This window comes from Peromyscus leucopus, chromosome 2 (assembly GCF_004664715.2).
Source record: "Peromyscus leucopus breed LL Stock chromosome 2, UCI_PerLeu_2.1, whole genome shotgun sequence".
Classification (NCBI taxonomy): domain Eukaryota; kingdom Metazoa; phylum Chordata; class Mammalia; order Rodentia; family Cricetidae; genus Peromyscus; species Peromyscus leucopus.
The window spans coordinates 113,445,103-113,465,440 of NC_051064.1; the positions used below are offsets into that span (position 1 = coordinate 113,445,103).

Consider the following 20,338-nt stretch of genomic DNA (forward strand, 5'->3'; position numbering starts at 1 on the left):
CTAACATTCCTCTGGTGTCCTTTTTACCATTCTGTATTTATTTCCCTCCGCCTATGATCCATTTTAATATTAACTCTTTATCTTAAAAGCCAGCTCAAGTCCTTTCAGATCAAAGAGGCATATGCGTAAATAAGAAGTTAGACAGAGAAATTAGGACAGGAGAGAGAGAGAGAGAGAGAGAGAGAGAGAGAGAGAGAGAGAGAGAGAGAGAGAGAGAGAGAGGAAAAGAGGAGGAGGAAATATCAAGGAAAATAAACCACACGATTGGTTGATTCAAGTCTTCTTTAGATTTCTCTGGCCCTGTCAGTTTAGACAATTGCACATGTCAGAAGCTTCAACAGGTTAAAGGAGGCACTCAAGAGAAATGCCTCTGAAAACTAACATAAGAAAATACCTGGGATCACTCGGTTGGCTTTTCTGGCTTATACCACAAATGAGAATTAATTTGATTCTAGATGAATGTGATGAGAAATTCCCGAGGAGCCACAGTACCTAGAGTTGTTATCCTAACGCGAGCATCCGCTTTGTGTCGACTGGGCCCAGCATCTCACCAGACTTTGAAGTATGAAACAGGAGCTGATTAGAACATCAGACTTATGAATTAGCAAGAAAAGGGTGTGGAAAAAGTCAGTGAACCAATATGCACCTGACCTCAGGAGGATAACAACCATCATCCTATGTTTGGTGGGGTTATTTATTAGCAAGCAGAAGGTGTTAACAGGCTTGGGTTGAAATCTCAGCTTCATTTATTAGCTCCAACCTTGAATGGATTACTTACTCTTCCTGAGCTGTAGTTCCTTCGCTAACAAAGAGGCTATGGAAAACTTACCTTGTGAAGTAGCCCTAACTGCTCCATTCATTCTTCCTTGATAGTGTTCCTATTACTCAGCTTGGGCTGCTTATAACAAAATATTCTGATTCAGATAGACTAAAAGCACATACATTAATTTTATCATAGTTCTGGAGTCTGGAAGCCCAAGAGCAGGGTACCAACATGATTGGGTTCTGGCTAGGGCCCTCTTTCTGGCATGCAGAAGAGTGCGTCATTTGATGTGTAGATATAGAGAGAGCTCTGGTTTCTTTGTCCCTTCTCATTAGGATACTAACATTATTGGATCCTATCCACACGACCTCATTTACCCTTCATTACTTGGACAAAGGTCCTATTTCTGTTACTTTGATGGCAAAAATTTCAATCTATGAATCTGGTGAGTGAGGGGGCATAGATACTTACTCCTTAGCAATACATCTGATGCATGAATCAATGGCCTCCTCATCATAGATTGACTTTCTACAATCTATTTTTTGCCAGGTTTAAGAGCTATTCTTCTTTGACACTTGCTCTTAGCACCTCAGTCCACTGTTACCCTTTACTCCTTTGGATATCCATAACTGATCTTGTCTTCACCTTCACTCAGCAGAAACAGGATGGTAAGATAATAGAAAGATTATAGGTTTTACAGATAAACAGTCCCATCCAACCCCTCTCACCAGATAAGTCTAGGCTGGGCTTGCTCATCTGCAGAACGGGATAATAACCACTGATCACGGAAAATATAAAGCTTCAGTGAAAGCACAGATACTGTAGGCCTGCCCCTGTAGCTGCCATATAGCAGGCCCCCTGCCAAGTCTTCACCTGGCTGCGCTACGAATCAATTCTCTTGTGTGGTCTTTCCAAAGATTTTTGGATGGATGTATGTAGTACATATGTTTGTGTATCTGTGTGTGTATGTGCACATGCATGTGCATGCACATGGAGGCCAGAGGTCAACATCAGGAGTCTTCCTCAGTTGCCTTGCACTTTACTTTTGAGACAAAGTCTGTCGTTGAACCTGGAGCTCACTGATTTGGCTAGAATGGATGGCCAGCAAAGCAAGAGATCTTCATGCCTTTGTCGCCACTGCATTGTACAGGTAGGTGTCAACACGCTAGGCTTCTTACGTGGGTGCTGGGATCCCAACTCAGATTCTTGCTTGTGTGGTAAGCATTTACTCACTCATCTATCTAATTAGCTCTTTTCAAATAATTTTAATAGTCAGGGATAGGAAATTGGACTTTGGTAAAATCAAACCAAACTACCCTAGAAAACAGAAAAGGTGGCCATACTTCAGAAGAAGAAGCCACCTTTTCTTTTATATCTGTGGCTTATGGAGGACATTATAATGTCCTGCTGTGTCTCACTCATTGTCCCTGTAGTAGCATGTTTTATACTTTAGGACTTCCTCACAATTTTGAAAGAATTTAAGGGAGGGAAGAGAATAACATTTATTTAGTCTGAGAGAGTAGACACTAAATAAATACTGTTGACTGACTGAAAATGTTTTGCAAATGTAAAAAGCCTTACATAGATATATGATCTCTATTTGAATTTTATCTTTTCTCCAAACTAGAAATATCTTCCCCTATCAAAGCTCAATTTCAGCACTGTAGAAAAAAATGAAAAGGCTACTTAAAAGATGTTCAGTTCTCACAAGGCATAAAGACAGGCACAGAGATCATCTGTTAGAGCATAAGGGAGCTGCAGAATTGGGGTGGGCAGACTGAAAAAGAAACCACCACTACCATACCTCTCAGAAGATGAGGAAAAGGAATTTCCCTTACACATTTCAGAAGGCACTTTCCTCCTGTCCTGAATCTGATGAATTACATTTTTAGATAATGTGTGGAAATTCCAGTTTGATATTATCTTCCTATTTAGTTCATAGTTGCAATCAACCAGGCCATTCTACAGAGAAGGGTGTGTGTGTGTGTGTTGCACATGTGAGTGTGTATGTGAATGGGGTGAATGGGGTGTGCATGTGAGTGTATGTGTGTGAGTGGGCTGTTCACGTGTGTGTGTGTGTGTGTGTGTGTGTGTGTGTGTATGCATGTGTGTGTGTTAGGAGAAAGAGAAGAGGCTGGGTGAACAGGGGTTTGGTCTTATGAACCAACAGTCAGCTAAAGCACAGAAATAGAAACTCCTTAAAATACCCAGGCCTGATTCACATCCTAGGTAAAAGCCATTGAGACATCTCTCCAGGGATGAGAGGACATTTCCCTGTCTAAGTTTGGAATCAGGGCAGAACTGTCAGATTTGGAGGGGGAGATGAAGGGGAAGATAACCAGGAGGCAAAGGAAACCATAGTTAGTCTGTAATTCCGACAACTTCCATTTTGGGGACAAAAAACTGTTGAAAGACGCCTGACATGCCAGCACAAAGCCTAAACCTCACAGCTCCACTCAACTGCCAAATTCTAATTAGAAACAATGGAAGGTCTCTGGTTACCCTTGGTGAGTGCGTAAGAGGCACAACGCTTACATGGCTTGCTGTCTACACTTAATGTTCTGACCGTTTTGTTCTTCACAAGGCAGACTCCTCGTAGTTTGCAATCCCTATAGAGTTCCAAATTTTCCCCACACTTAAAATTTTCCCATTAACTTCCTTCAGCAGTAGTCAAACTCTTTCCTAAGTCAACATGTCCAACTCTTTTATTCTTCTTTGTGGCACATGTGTAAGGTGACTGTGGGGAGGGGACACACACCACAGCGGATGCAAATCAGCCTGATCTCCTTCTGAGTGCAGGAGACCTGGCACCCTGCACTTTTCCAAATCTGAGCTGCCAAGTGCTGTTTCCTATACTCTTCCCCTCACTGACAGCTACCCTTCTCACGTGCATATGAGAACACTTCACTTAGCTAGTCAAAATCTTGGGATTTTCTTGGATATTCTTAAGTGTGGCTGGGTTTACTTCCACTGAAACCCAAGGCAGCTTCCATTGCAATGGAAATAAGAGACAAATATAATGAAAGGCATTTCAAGAAGGGAGAAAGTCAGAACAACTTAATATGTAACAACTTAATTGAAAAAGTGACCCTGAGTTTGAATGGTGGGGGCAGATGGCAGGAATTGGAGGGAGGAAAGGGGGGAAATGATGTGATTGTATTATAATCTCAAAACAACAGGTATATACAAATACTACTCGAGGTTTGAGTTCAGGTGAGCAGTGACTTGTTGAATTCAGAATTTTTCTTTTTACATGCATATACTTTAATGTATATATTTATGTGCTATTTTCCAAAACAAAAGATTCCAAGCTCAAATCATCTTTTCCTTGTATTAAAAATTTTCTTTGCCTATAAAACAGCCTGGACTGGTTTGGGAAGGGGAGAAGTCAGCTGAGTGTTTTGGAAGAAGCTGATAGAAGCGAAGTGCGCATTGGACAGCTCATAATTAGTGAGACAGGGTTGGATCCAAGTCTCAGCTCCTGCACTTGGAGGCTGACTCAACTTACACAAGTTGCTCATTTACCCCCAACTTCAAAGTTCATCTGTAAAGGAGGCTGAGGATTACACGAGGCTCTGTCTCCTGAGTGTAGTGCCAAGGGCATTGAAGGTGCTGGCAGCCCTGCCACTCTCTAGGAGACACCAATGTGCTATTACATGAGCTGCTACACAACACCCCCCCCCTTCAGAAAATCCCTTAAGGTGCATACAGCACACAAAAAACCAACAGCTATTCTTCTTTGTCTTTGCTAGATTCTATAACAGATTATTTTAATAAACTCATCTTTTGCCCGACTTCATTTTCTAGGAGTAAATTGAAAGCTTTTTCAGAATTTAGTGGTCCCCCCCCCCTGCACCTTTTATTGTTTATGTGGTCGTCTTGGAGATATGACCAAATTCTCTGAGTGTTCCTACAAATCTAGTTCCCTGCAAGCAGAGGTGAAACAGAACAAGCCTGGAGCCCCCCTCTCCTCCCTCTTCTATCAACTAGACCGTAGTGTATGTCGGGCTCTGACCTGGAAGCTCTCATACAGAAAGGCTCACTACTGCTGTTTCCCATCCCAGGCTCTCCTGCTGAGGGACATGTAGGCTGCTTAGGCCTTCATAGACCTGAAGAACTCTCATGTCACTGTATTGAAACTAAGTCGGTTCCCTTCTTAAATTAGAGATGCAAATTAGGGTACAGAGACACTGGCAAAGAATTGGCCCCAGTACCCAGAGTGTTTCAAAGGGTTTTGTGAGTTTTTACTCACTGGTTCTGCTTTTGGCATTGGATGATGATATTAACTCAAAGATGTATTATAAAGGAAAAACATGAAGTGATGGGTTAAATTTGGCATTGAGAAAAGTCACACTTATTTTGACATACTTAGGTTCATCTGGCAATGCTGCTTCATATTGAACCACTGCTTCCAAAGAGCCACCCCCACCTTCAAGCTGTACTTCCTTTGGCCAAAATACAGAGGAAGAAAAACTGCTTTTGCTCTTTAACCGAATGTCAGCTCTATTTCTTTTTTCTTTTTTAGATTTTTTTTTTTTGGTTTTTAGAGACAGGGTTTCTCTGTGTAGCTTTGCACCTTTCCTGGGACTCACTTGGTAGCCCAGGCTGGCCTCGAGCTCACAGAGATCCGCCTGCCTCTGCCTCCCGAGTGCTGGGATTAAAGGCGTGCGCCACCACCGCCTGGCTAGAATTTTTTTATTAAGAAAATTTTTTCATTCATTTTACACACCAAAGATTCCTCTCTTCCCTCCCACCTCCCAACCTCCCCCCAACCCATCCCCCACTCCCCCCCACAAGAAGATAAGGCCTCCCATGGGGAGGTACATCCAGTAGAGGCAAGTCCAAGCCCTTCCCCCTGCCTCAAGGCTGCACGAGGTGTCCCATCATAGGTAGCAGGTTCCAAAAAGCCCCCTCATGCACCAGGGATGGATTCTGATTCTATTGTTGGGGGTGGGGGGAGGAGGCTCCCAAACAGATCAAGCTACACAACTGTCTCACCATGCAGAGGGTCTAGTCCAGTCCCATACGGGCTCTACAGCCATTGATCCAACTTTCATGAGTTCCCACTAGTTTGGTTTGGCCATCTCTGCAGGTTTCCCCATCATTTGCTTTTCTTTCCTGTCTAGATCTTAACTCCATATTTCTAACCGTTTGCAATAGCCCCAGCTAACACATCTACTGTACTCAAGCACCAGAGTGTTTAGGGTCTATCCATATATCAGTCTAGACAGATCCAGTTTTGCAGTCAGCAGTGTTCAGTGTGGACTGCTCTATTCTCAGAAATTCCTGTAGAGCTCTGACATGCCTGAAATGGACAGAAGACTATTCTTGAAAGCTATTCCTGTGCACATATGTGGAGAAGGACATCAAGCAGAGCTGCTGGTTTTTCTTTTCTTCTTTTTCTTTTCTGACTAGGCAGCTCAAAGGTGTATGTTGCTTCATCCTAACTTCTTCCTTTCTAGGTTTTGTTGTTGGTATTTTGGTGCCAGGACCTTATGTATGCTGAGCAGCCATATTCCCAGCTTCCTCTAGGGACTTTCCTTTGTTATATTTTCCTCTTCTTTATTCCTTTTGGGTTGGGTAAGTAGCAAGATAGACATTTATAATGGTAAAATTTGGCATCACAGCTGGGCTGGCTTTAGACATATCTGAGTCACCTAATACTATCCTGGCCAAGCTGTATGTTTCTTCCCCTAAAATCGCCAATCATATAGAAATTTGGATTCAGTGAAGTAAACAAAAGAAACAAACAAACAAACAAACAAACAAGCAAAAACTAGGAACCTAAATGAATTCTCAGAAGTCCATGAGAAATATGTAATTCTTACCCAGGCTTCTTGTTCTTTGCCTGAACTCTGAGGGTCACATGAAATTTCTCTCCAGCAGCAGGTGGATGGAGGAAAAAAGTGAAGACTTGGCTTTCTCTGACATCATGTGCCCATGGCTATACCCAGAAACAATTCAGGTTATATATTTTCTCTCATGGACACCTAAATTAAGTGTCTTTTTCTAATGGAAAATGAAAAATCAAATGTTTTTGAGAAGACATTACTTAGTAAGCTATCAAAGATGTCCAGAAACGCTGTAAGTGACTCTTAAGTCTGGTCCTTTCAGTAAATTTGCCTGAACTTTGAAGCAAGATGCAGGTTGGAATTCTGTCTCTAGCGGATGACAAATACTGTTATCTCTGTTTCCCTTGATATACAGGAGTCTTGTTTAAGGGCATAGTGCATTAGGGAGGCTCTCTAGAGGGCATCCAGCAGCCTCTCCTTAGAAGAACACAGTGTTGCTTTGGGTTACAGTCATCACTTTGCAGAATAAGATCAAACTTTAGGTGACTTCTGAGCTCACAGAGTATAACCGTGCTGCCTGGAGAAGTTTCTTAGCTTTGCTTCAGTTTCCTTATCTAAGAAAATGGAAGATGTGCTCTGTAGTGACGACATAAGGTATGTCTGGTGCTTAGCCAGCACTAAATGGTGTTCCCATGTCATTTACATTGATGACCAAGTTCCTTCTGTGCATTCTCACACAGAGAAGTTAATAGCGACCCATGGGGCAAAAGTCTTCTAGCTAGTTGTTAATGCAGTCAACAGTCATTTTCTCTAAAGGGGTCTAAATTCCTCAGACCCCATTCATCATTCTTTCTAGGGAGTGGCTTGGGGCTGGGAAATCTTAATCTTAAATTCTTATCTTTTTTGTCACCTCCCACCCCCTAATCCTCCCACTGGATATTTAGAACTTCTTGTAAACTTCACAGGATCGAGATGCATTGAGATCTGTAGGAGGTGTTGGAGGAAAAGGGGGGACTGGGATGTTAAAAATCAGGGCAACAAAAATACCTATGATGTCATTTACCCTGACTTCTGGACTAGCTGCAGCCTTTGCACTTGTGAGGTGTGATAATTCACTCCTGCTGACCTGTGTTATGACTGAACCCCAATGCAAGTCTCTGAGGTTCTTCCACTCAGAGTGATTCTTATCCTTCCCTACCTCCCACAGCCCCAGCTCTCCCTCCTTCCCTGACTTTTAGCGTAGCCAATTAAACCTGAACAACGGGTGGATGGAGGAAATATGCTGCATCTATGGAATGGTACAGCAGGGACCAGTTTCACTGTTAATTTAAAATGCTAGAATTAATTAGGTAGTGTAAATGAAGAATTTAATAAGCACTCTTTACAACCATAAGTTCTACTTTTATTAAACACTGCTACCAAATGAGGGCAAATATCTCTGGTCTCTCTATATTTCCCTGCCTCATTCCCATAAGTTCTCTACAAATGATTTTTTTTTTGCCTGAAATAAAAAAATTACATAATTATAAATTTATGCCCAAATTGTATTCCTGCCTTCAACCCATAAGCTTCATCTTTAAGCTCAGATGCTACTGTATGTCTCTGCTTGTGCTGGAGAGGGTGCTAAACAAACCAGAGTTGACAATTTTGGTTTTGTATACCAAATTAAAGGCTGTCTTCGAAGCTGTCACTCCTATTCAAATCCACTCGGTGAACTACCAAATTAGCATTCTTTCAGTAAAGGAATCTGCTTGTTTAAACACGTGTCTTCAGAAAACAAGGAACAACATCATGAATCAGTACTTTAAAAAATCTCACTACCATTCTGAGGGAACTCTACTGAAAAGGTGATTAATAAGACCCATTCACTAATATAGCCGGCAGAATCCCTATTTAGAATGTAAGGCAAAACCAAAATACATTTTCTATATAGGAGTGGGAGGAAGAATCATATGGTTAACTGGTTTTAATTTGGTTTGAATTATCATCCCATTATGTAAAGATTATTCAAGGAATCTAAACATTGGCTTTATGAAAGTACAGACATTTAAAGAATAGAAGACCCAGTACACTTGGCTAAGATCTGTAAAGCCTGGCCCCTTAGGAGGGCTGGAAATAAGATTTTTATCTGGACCATGCTCCTTTAAGGATAGTAGCTACATGTTCCTAAGTAGCACCCTCTACTAACTGAAGACTCCTATCCAACAGTCATCTTGCTAGGTGTGATACAGCCAGTCTCTCATTTCACCCTTACAATACACTCTTAAGATAAGTATCATTTTCCAATTTTACAGCTAAATAAATTGTGTTGGGGGAATTGTATGACTTACACTGTAACAAATAGCACTTATTTGTAGCTTTGTACTTAATTTATAAAGGGCACACATTTACATGTGAATTAGAAGAATAAAAGGATGTACTTGTTTGTATGAAGATATATATGTCGTAGCACCTGGTTTAAGATGGGGCTGATGTCTTATCCTAATTAAATCACAGATCTTCATTTTCACTTACGCAAGCCAGTTGCTTGTCAGGGAAACTGAAACAGTAGTCACCATTCACGACTGACAAGTACCCAAGGTCAATGTGAGGGGCGTCATGAGTGGAGCACTCTGGTAGCAGCCTCGCTGGCAGCCCTCATTATGCAGCTCATTAATTTTTTAAGGAAAATATCCTCACTTCCAATAAGATTATAGGAAATTTTCTCAGCAAGCAGGCATAGTATAATTGTCTGACAACATTAAAATCCTGGTTATTGAGGTTGTATGGGGGTAGGGGTATTGCTCTGCTTTTAAGTACAAGGTCAAGAAGAAAGCAATCAATTAGAGACCATCTTCAAAATAAACAAAAACATGAGACATATGCATATCTCCACTAAGCACCTTCCTTCCTCTGTGGAGTATTTACATTCTAGAATTGTCTGCTATCTTTGGGATTTGTTCTTCTCAGAGACAAAGAGCAATTATGTCACCCTTCCACTCGGTCCCCTTTTCAAACACGTGTCATGACATATGGAAGAAAACTGGGCACACACAAACCAAACATTTGAGAACAGAAGAAAGGAATAAAAGCAGCGTGGAGTACAGGGGAGGAAAGACAGAAGGCAGGGCTCAGGACCAAAGTGCAAAGGAGGAGCTGGGGACACAGCTCAGCACTTGCCCAGCACGCAGGAAGCCCCTATTTCTAGCACCCATAAAACCAGGCCTGGCAGTACATGCCTGTAATCCCTGCAGTCAGAATGTAGAGGCATCCTCGGCTGTCCAGCCAGTTCTGTGCCAGCCTGGGACACATGACACCCTGTGTTTTTTTTTTTTAAAAAAAAGGGGGGGGGAGTTGCATCTGATCAAGAATAAATGAGTATAAAACCGAAACACCATTTCATATAAAGGGGGGGAAAACTTCAAAATCTTCATCTGCTTCTAGTTCAGTCAGTGCAAGGTGGCTTCTGTGGTGTACATGTGTGTACGTGGTGTGAGCTTGTGGCATGTATACATGTAATCCTTGCATGCAGGATGTGTGATGTAGGCATTCAGATTCACTGTTGCGCACACACATTGTGTGCTGTGAATCTCTAGTCTGAATGCTGAAGGGCATACCTGTAATTTTGTCTCTCACGAGTTTGCAGGATTCTATTTCACCAATGCTCCCAAAGAGACTCCTGAATTCCTCTTGGGTCATATTCTGGGGTAAATAGTTGACGATGAGGTTGGTTTTGCTGTCGTCTGTGGCTGCGCCTGTCTGCATGGGAGAAGGACAGTTTCTGTTGTTGCTGGAGGGTCCATTGCTTGTATTGGATGTCGGTCCATTTGACACCTGAGGCTCCATGGTGCTAATTATCTAAATAAAAAAAGTAAATATTTTGAAATCTCAGAAGACACAGTCTGTTTCTAGATTTTATTTTATTTGCTGCAAAGAAAGGGAACAAGATGAGGCAAGATGGAGCAAAGAGGCTGGGCTGTGAACACAGCTGATTTAGAAACATGTTTTTTTAACCAGGATGTTAAGCTCCCTTTGCTATTTTTAGACCAGCCCCTAGATTTTGAACACAGACTAGAATGCAGTGGGAACTCTCCCATTATTTTGTTAATGAAAAGCTAATTCCTGTTTTCATTACACAATCACTCTCAGAAATGTATACTTAAGCCACACCAAATTATAATTAAAATGTAAAGTAATAATCATGATTAAAATTATAGTTCCATTAAAGCTGAAAAAGCTAAATATAGAGGACTAAACTCACAAGATCAAATACAGTACCTGTTTATTAACTATCTCATAAAATAAAATGACACTAGATTAAGTGGGACTGTTCCATATGGGAAGGTCTTAGTTTGCACTGATGCTTAAGCACGAATCAAACTTCCGATTCATGGGTGCACGCTGGGAAGATGCAAAGTCATCTAATTAAAAAAAATCCATCCACAAACAAAAACACAAATAAAAAAAATTTTTTTCTAGGCCTTCACCTTTGGATCTAGCACAGCCTATTGCTCTTACATATTACTCAAAGAGGACTTTCTGTTAATATAAATATTTGTTTAAATATTTAATTGAAGATATTTTAATTGTCCCAGGAAGCATGTAAGAAAATTAAAAAAAAAAAAGATTGAATTCCTATCCTTAGGAACTTACAGTAGAAGACAGGTATTTAACTATCCCTGCTTACTGGAAAAGGGGATTCAGGGAAAGAGCAAAGGGGATGATGAACAGTGAGATCAAGCTCAGAAGGGCAGGACTCGAAGATGCCCTGCACAGGCTGATAAAACTGGAAAATCATCAAATCACAGAGTCAGAAGGTAACCAACATTTCAGGGAGTAAATCTAGTTCACTCCCTGATTTGAGATGATGTCAAGACATCCAGTGACTGTCTGTAGGAAAGTGGGGCAGCATCTGGGAGTGCACCCAGGTTTTCTGGCCCCAGATAGAGACCACCAGTATCCCTCTTAGAGTTTACCATAGTGTTGTCCCCCAGTTGACTGTGTTGGTTGTAATTTTGTCAACTTGACACAAAGCAGGATCACGTGGAAGAGGGATCATCAATTGAGGAAATGCCTCCATTAGATTGCTTATAGACAAATTGGTGGGGGTGTTTTCTTGATTAATGATTGGTGTGGGAGCCTGCTGTGCCACCCCTAGGCAGATGGTCCTGGGGTGGATAAGAAAGCAAACCTGGCGAGCCAGGATGGGCAAGTCAGTAAGCCGGGTCCCACCATAATTTCTGCTTCAGTTCCTGCCTCCAAATTCTTGCCTCAAGTTCCTGTCATGGCTTCTCTTATAACACTGTGACCCAGGATATGTAAGCCAAATAAACCGTTTCCTCCCCAAGTTGCCTTTTGTCATGGTTTTATCAGAGCAATAGAAACCTAACTAAACCATTGTCCATCATGATATGGCTTCTATCACCTTTGAAATTGCCATCAACTACCTGGGATCATGCCCTGCCACTCACCAGCTCTGTGATGTCTAACAAAGGGGGCACAATGCCACCTGCCTTGAAAAATGATGGGGAGGGACATGACATTTATACAGCAGCTGAACATTGGTGAAAACAAGTCCCTGATACTTACCAATGTCATTCTGCCTGTCACATGGTGGGACTTTTCTTACTGACTTCTTACAAGAGGGCAAGGGTACATATTCTAATATGTTCTGTATCTCAGTACTTAGGAAAACCAGGGACAGATAACGCCATTTCCTTCGGTGATATTACTGTTTGAGTGCCCACAGAAATTTTTTTGGTAAAAATTTTCATTGACTGTAACAACTATGCTATAAAATGTACAAATCTTAAGGCTACAACTCAAGAGTGTTTATTAAGTGAACAGAACTGGATAATCTCGAGGTCATAACATGGAACATGACTAGAATGACAGAAATCCTCTTGACATGCCCCTCATTGTTTAAATAAAAATAACTACTATTATAACTTCCAGTCCACAGATTCTATATATCCCCTTTCAAACTTCACATACATAATGGTACCATATGTTCTCTTTTGTGTCTTGTCATACATCTGAAGTGATTTCTGTGCTGTTACACACAGCCACAGGCACTCTTCTTCACTACTATAGAGAACTCCATTGTATATAACCAACACATTTTATTTATCTGCTGTTTCTACTTCTGATCTCACATAACTATTGCTGTTATGAGCATTAGGCACATGGCTTTTGGAATATCTACATACATTTCTAGGATTCCAATTTTGGAGTCATAAGGATATGTATGATAAGCCTTAATGGATACTGCCCTTGGGTTTCCAGAGTGCTTACACAAACTTAGTGTTCTTGCCAACAGAGAATGAGCATTTTGGCTGTTCCACATTCCTCTCAATATTTGGTGACTTTTCATAAAGTTTTGTTTTTATTCATCTTGTCAGCTGAAGCAGAGTGGTGTAGTAAGAAGGAATATTTTTCTTTCTTTTTAATGTTGTTTTGAGACAGTGTAGCTATGAGCATCGCTGCTAAGAGAATTTTGTACATTTTTTTTTTTGTATTTACACACAAATATACATATTGAAAGCTGGCCTTCAATTCAGGATCCTTTGGCCTCAGCCTCCCAAATGCAGAGATTAAAGGCACGAGTCATGTGATGCCTGGCTAGAATTTTTAAAAAATATTTTAGTGTGTGTGTGTGTGTGTGTGTGTGTGTGTGTGTGTGTGTGTGTGTTTATGCATGCATGTGTGTGCATACCATGGCATACATGTGGAGGTCAGAGGCTAACTTGAGGGGATGGTTCCCTCTTTCCACTATGTGGGTTCCTGGGGTTAAATTCAGGTTTTCAAGCTTGGGGGCAAATGTTTTTACCTGGTGAGTCATCTTACCCACACAGGAATGTGTTTTGTGCCTGAAAATTCTAGTTCTAGCACTTATTAGCCATGTGATCTCAGGTGGGTTACTTCAACGCTTTGATCCTCATATCTTTTCTGCTGAGCTGGAATAAAAAGGCCAGCATGCACTGATGCCTTTAGAATGAGAATTCTTATCTATGGGGTGTCCAGAACATAAAGTGCCTAGAGGCATCATAATTTTTATTTCTCTCCATCTCCAACACAGGTGAGTGTTACTTTGTTTCCTCCTTTGATGGTTACAGATGGGAAATAACACCGAAAGAAAAATATGGAGTCTTGAGAGGAGCCAAAGAAAAGCAGATTTGAGGAAGATGGACAGTGTCTAAGGTTCTTTACCATCATGTAAGTAACTTAAGTGGCTCTACTTCTCACATCACCAGAATTTTCTTCTTGGCTAAAGGTCAACTATAGGGTCCCAGAAAGTTGGTCCAGACCGCAAAAAGAAAGCAAAAGGCCTCTGAGAAGAATTTTAACTGAAGCTGTCCCCAAGACTGGTACAAAGTATACCTAGAAAGCTCATCCAGCCACTTTACCCTTGAGGCTAGGGCCCAGGAGGAGAATTAGGGCTGTCATAGAGCATGCTACTGGAGAGGAAGTTACAGGTTATCAACAGAAGTCCTCCTGAGAGGCAGGTTTCTCTGGAGTGTGACCCTTGGACTGTGTGGGCCTGTGCAATGCCTCCATTTACTGTGTGGTCGCCCTCCTCCTTACGTCAGGTATCCCAGATAACAAACACAGGAAACACTGCCAAGTGTTTCAGTAATGAACTTGAAAATCAGGATGTATCCATTTTAGGGGGCCTTTTGGACAGAACCTCAAAGTTAAGTGGCTTCTGTATTTTGTTTTAACAATACACCACATTTCAACTACCCTCCCCCAATCTGCCACACAATGTGTAGTGACCCTTTCTTGCTAATGACCTATCTCACATGATCCTTCTTATAGTTCCAGCAAAGACACCAAGAAGACAGCCTGGACCACAGCAGCTTTCCTGGTGCTAAGGATGGAATATATAGAATGTATGTCACACTAAGACATGCTAATAGGCATCTTGCAGGTTCATCTTTCATTTGCTGAATGCTCATATCACAGACAGACATGTGGTGAAAGCACTTGTCCATGTGAGCCTCTTACAGGTAAAAATGTTCCAGTGAGCCCCAAGTGTCAAGTCTACACAGAGTAATTCAGTTCCTCCTTCAGCTCCTAGATCTCCTAACATCCTATGCAGGCTTTCTAATTTATGCCAGTTCCCAAAGTTGAGCTCTATCTATATATTAGACAACCCCAACTGAACCCTAACTTCTGAAAAAGTGCCATGAAATGCAGTGTTCACCACTGAGCTACTTCCACAGACTGTAGCTGTAAATTAGGTCATGTTATTCTTGTGTGGTAGAGATGGCTCTCTCTTTTCTCTGCAGACACACACTAAATAGTTATTCTTTGTGTATCCAGAAGAACTGATGGAAATGCATGTGCACACACACACACACACACACACACACACACACACACAGAGTTTTCAGTAAGAATGTAATCTGAAAGCTGAGAAACCTTTGGAACTGTGTTGTATAGATCATGTTAAGAGACACTTCCCTAGTGTTAATGATTCATTCCAGGATGTATCACAGGATGAAAGAAAACAATCAGAAATTGAAAATGTCAGCACTAAGTCTGCCTTCTGAATGAATGGAGATCTTTAAAACATTACCTGGAAATAAGAGAAGTTGTTAAGTATGAATACGAAGCTGTAGCATTTTAAGGTTACTAAAGGGAGGACACCTGCGTTCTCTACTTTGGGAAATGGACCAGAGGTGAAGAGAACACATTTGGTGGGGAGCCCATCCTCGAACAAGCACAGAGGCCGGCTAGGCAAAATCAGAACACCTGCTTCCTCAGACAAGCATCCCCGACATTCTAGCAGTCCTCTCTTTTCATTGCAAATAAATCTCTCATTTACTCAATATGCACATGTGCTTTAATGAACATTCTGTGTGGGTCTCACAGCCAACGTCACAGCTAACCAGACTCCAAACCCCTAACTTGCCCTCCTTCCATCTTCTGAATGGCAATTAAGAACAGAATTTACTGTCAGCATCCAGGATAGAGCTTTGAGAAGGTTCAGTTGACTTCAAACTCTAATGGCTGTACAAAGCGCTACATTAAATCTTTTATGCTCCAGTGATATATTTTAAGAAACATTATACAGGCAGAAATTTTCAGGGATAAACTTTGAGAGCAGCGCACAATAACGTAGGCACTCAAATCCTGCCATTGAAAATGTCGATGGTTTGAATGACTAATTACTCACACTCAACACCTTAACTTCACCCCTCCCATCACTCTTCTGCAAAAATATATAACAAAAGCAAGAGGGAAAGTCCCAGACACGCAGCTGCCAGATCATCGCTGGGTTGTTTATATCTGCAGGGAAGGAAAGGAGCAGAAACTGCACAAGCCTCTTTCTCGAGGTATTCCCATGCGTGGTAGTGGTGGGGAAGGCAGACATCTTCTCTGTCCTTCATGGCACCCCATTGCTGCCTCACAGAGTATTCATATCCACTTATAGCTTTACCTCCCAAATGTAACAGATCATATGAACATAAAGAACGACTTATTTCTCTTATGGTTAGATCTGGATATGTTGGATGGATGGAAATGGAGGCCTGGTGTGCTAGGCTTTGAGGTTGGACCTGGGAATGTACACATAAAGACAAGGAGCCATGGTCAGAAACATTAGTGACCATAAGCCCAGTGTCATCATTTCAATGATGAGGAGACCGAGAACCAGGGAAATGACTACTTAAGAGTTACTACTTAGAGTGAGAGATGGGATTGGATCACCAGATCATTGCAATTGTTTACTCTTTTGACAATGCAGGAATAGCCATTTGAAGGAAGACTTGCTTCTTTTTTTCTGTGGTGCTGGGAGGGGCATATTCTAGCAGTGCATGTGAACAGAGAAATAGAAACATAACTAACTTCAGGCTTCTTTGGGTGTAGCAATTTACTGCTCACAAAGAACAGTGACCTGAACTCTAAAGTCCACAGAATAGAGATCACATCCCTTGCTTATTATAGTATCTACATCCTACAGGCAGAACAAGGCTTGATAATAGGTAGGTTGTTAATAAAAGACTGTTGAATGAAAGAGTGAATGTCCTCTTGTATCCAATAGCTTCCTGAATCCCTCACACAACCTTGCAAAACACAGCTACCTGTGTGAAACATCATCTCCATTTTATAGATATAAGGAGGACAGAACAGGCTGTCACTTAGTAAGCATCTATTATATACCAGGTATACCTTTGGATATTATTTCAAATGCAGATTTTAAAAAAATCCTTGTGTGGTAAAATAGGCATAGCAAGAAATCTACATCTTAGTTATTTTAAGTGTATAATTTCTTGTATCAAGTAGATTCATGTCATACCATCACCACAATCCACCTTCAGAGTCATTTTTTTTTCTTGCAAATCTGAAACTGTGTCCATAATACAGTAACTCCACATTCCCCATCACCGAGGCCCTGGAGACCACTATTCTTAGAAACCACAATTCTACTTTTTTATCTCTATCTCAAATTCATTCAGGCAGAGGACTGAACCTTTGGCTGACATGGATACAGCAGGGAACCTGTTGAATACCATGGCCTTTCCTCCCTAGAAAGCCAATTTATTGTCGCTAGACTGAAAGATCCCAAACCGAGCCTTCCCGTTTAACCTTCTGAGAATCTCTCAGGCCCTCTGTGTAGCAAAAGCACGTTTTTCTCTCTCTCAAAAATTTTTATTACATTGTATGTGTGTGTGTGTGTGTGTGTGTGTGTGTGTGTGTGTGTGTGTGTCTAGTCTCGCTTGGTGAAAAGATGCCTTTACTTGCCGATCCATCTTACCAGCCCAAGGCTTCTCTTTTTACTTCCTGATAGCTAAGCTTAGAAGCCGGTTCTACTTCTCCCATTTACCACCCTGCTCTTCATATCAAGGAAGGTGAGAACAGTTAGTTAAGAAACCTGGGATCACACAGCACTCATGGCCCTCACTGGGTCACCCCACCCCCTTGCTCTAGCCCCATTTGATGAGGGAGAAAGCAGAGCCTGGTAGTCCCGGGTATCCTTTGATCTTATTGGCATGAAAATGGTACCTGCTCTCACAAAACTGTTATACTGTTCCTGGCTTGGTAATCCCTCTATAGGTATTTTTAATGGCAGATATCAATATTATTAGAGTGGACAGGAAGAAGGACAAAAACCAATACCTAGGAAACAGGGCTGGCAGTTAGACCAGAAAATCTTAAAGTAGCAGCAAAGCAATCCCAGGGGAGAATGTCTTCTTCCTTTCCAAGTCATGCTCTTCATATATTTTCTTGCTTTTAGGATTAATTCACTCATTGACCAAACAAACGTTTGTGGCTGAAGGGCTCGAACATCAGAGGAGAAAGCATATTCTTATTCGTGGAAGACCCTGAAGGGTACTAAGCAAGGCCACTCTAAAATTCCAAAAGTGTACTTAAGAACCAAATATATGTCTGGTCCCTTTAGTATTTTCTCCATGAGCTCATGAATTCTTTCCACATCGCCAATCCTCCATAAGACTTCAAATTGTTCACTTTTGGGGAAAATCAGGCTGCAGTTACAAGACTGATTTTCCTATTGCCTGTTAGGGACAGTCACTGTGTAAATAAAGCCCTGGAGCCACCTCAGAGGTAATACACAGTTCCCTTCCCCATCAATCCTGCCGGCTATCCCATATTGTGTCCTTGCTCCAATATTGTCCATAAAAATGGCAGCCTGACCATAAATTACTGCTGTATTTCTGTATTTCAACTCAGTTTACACCTTCAAGAGTTACTTCATGAGGCAAATAAAAGGTTACAAATTTACATTGTAGGAATTTGTCCTGACATAGAATGCACCGCCATCATTCATGTTTCCCTGGCCCAGTGCAGGTCCGTGTGTGTGTGTGTGTGTGTGTGTGTGTGTGTGTGTGTGTGTGTGTGTGTGTGTTTCACCCTGGCTTCAGGTTTGCCAGTGGAGGTGTGGTCTCACTGCTCAATTTATGCAAAGGAATCAAGAGGAAAGAACCACAGAAGGTCAAAAGAATATAATGTTCCCTTCACGGCTCTTTAAATGTCAGCAGTCTCAGGGACCACAGAGATGCTTAAGAAATGTACCAACTGCAGCCATGTCTCAGGTGTACACATCCAAGGCATATGCATGGATCCTGTTAAATATTATCACAAATATTTAAAGGTACGCTTTCACCATGGTATAAGGACTTTTTGAAAAATTATATATAAAAGCTAACCCTTATGTAATAGAGCAAGCGTTCCCAAGAGCATGAGGAATAATGTTTACCAAGGGCGGTCACTGAATTGAACCATTAAAGAAATAGATTTAAATTATTCATGAGAACAAAAATAAAAGTCCTAACTCTTTTTGTAGGCATTTCCTTCTGAACCCTTCTGAAACTCTGACATACAGTGTATTAGACTCTCTTGGGACAGCCTCACCTATTGCATCTCACCTGTCTTTCAAATGTCTGAAAAACAAATCCTCAAAGTTAGAGTGTTTCACATCAGGAGCTGTGCTCCTGAAGGCAGACATCATTTTAGGAATGAATCCTTACTTCTCTTCTTACTCCTTTAAAGATACTAAAAATGCCTACACAACAGCCCCAATTTCTTGTTTCTCCTCTGTTTTTTTTTCTTTCCCCAATCAGCTTTAATTTGCTCCAGTCCCTTCAGGTTAATCCTTTTTTTTCTCTTTTTCTTCAAATGCAACACCTTCTCGGTGATGATTCAGTGCTGAAGGGAGCAGATGCTATTAATGGAGCTCAAAAGGAAGGGCTGAGATGGGTGCTCTGATCCCTCCAGGTAAAGCAAACATGGGAACAGTGCTCTCCAACTAAACCCCAGCTGACACAATGACCACAATGGTCCAGAGGGTCCTGGCTGAAGACTGCACTCTGGTCTCCTCACACTATTCATACCAAGTGTGTGTAGAGTCTGCTGAAAGGTAACTAGAAAACTCTAGGAAAAAAAATTTAATTCCAACCAGGGAAAACACTCTGACAGCTTAATAATACCTTTGAGCAGATGCACAAATAACCCGAAAGACCTATTTACTCTAGGAAGTTAGGGGGCAATAAATTCTCAGCATATCCTTGGAAAAAGTGTATTCAGTTAGCACACATTTCCTGAACAGTACCACAGGCCAAGACTTGTTCTAGGAGCTGGAGAAACAAACAAAAACCTAATCTGGTCACTGCCTATCCAGGATTCAAGCAGGAAAGACTGGAGGTAGGCAAGTAATTACTTAAAATCAGCTGTACACATCCCTTTAAGTAATCCTTCCCAGAGATTCTCTGCTGACTCCTCTCCTGACCCAAAGCACCAACACTGACTACACGCAGCCAGTTCTATGGTGTTGGAATACACAGTTGCTGGCCCTGGTCCTGGTGGAAGTGCCTTGTCCTAAGCAAAACACTGTTTGCAATGAGCAGGGAGGCTCAAAGTGTCCCTCCTTAGGAACAGCATCTTCTATGCTGGAGATGAGAAGCACACAAGGCAAATGTGCTCTCAGCAGAGGTGAGCAGGGCTTTAAAAACCCAGAACCCAAACTCAGCCCTGGTGGAAAGAACAAGAAGCATTGACACTCCAAGCAGAAGAGGCCAGCATGGAAAGGAACAGCTGTAAAACTTTAATTTCTTTCAGTCATTATTTTTAAATTCACAAAATCCAAGGTTTAGTTTTCTTTCCCAGACACGCCACATGTTTTTTTTTTTCTTCTCCTAAATAAGCTCAGATTTCCTTTACATCTTATAGATTTCTCTACAGCTTTGCTCTGGGCCTAAGATGATTTCTTGGTGTGTCCATCTTGGTGGTGCCTGTAAACTTGTGGGTATTTGATTTTAAGACTTTGAGCTTTTCAGAGATG

General features: G+C 41.5%; 1 protein-coding gene across 12 annotated transcripts in view; it reads right to left on the minus strand.

Moving 5' to 3' along the window:
- Elavl4 (ELAV like RNA binding protein 4) overlaps positions 1 to 20,338 on the minus strand; it is a 137,764-nt gene that overhangs the window by 38,141 nt on the left and 79,285 nt on the right. For all 12 annotated transcript variants that reach the window (XM_028889091.1, XM_028889028.2, XM_028889077.2 and 9 more), the window contains exon 2: positions 10,152 to 10,392. In XM_028889091.1, coding sequence (XP_028744924.1) covers positions 10,152 to 10,392 — 241 coding nt within the window. The remainder of the gene's footprint in view (positions 1 to 10,151; positions 10,393 to 20,338) is intronic.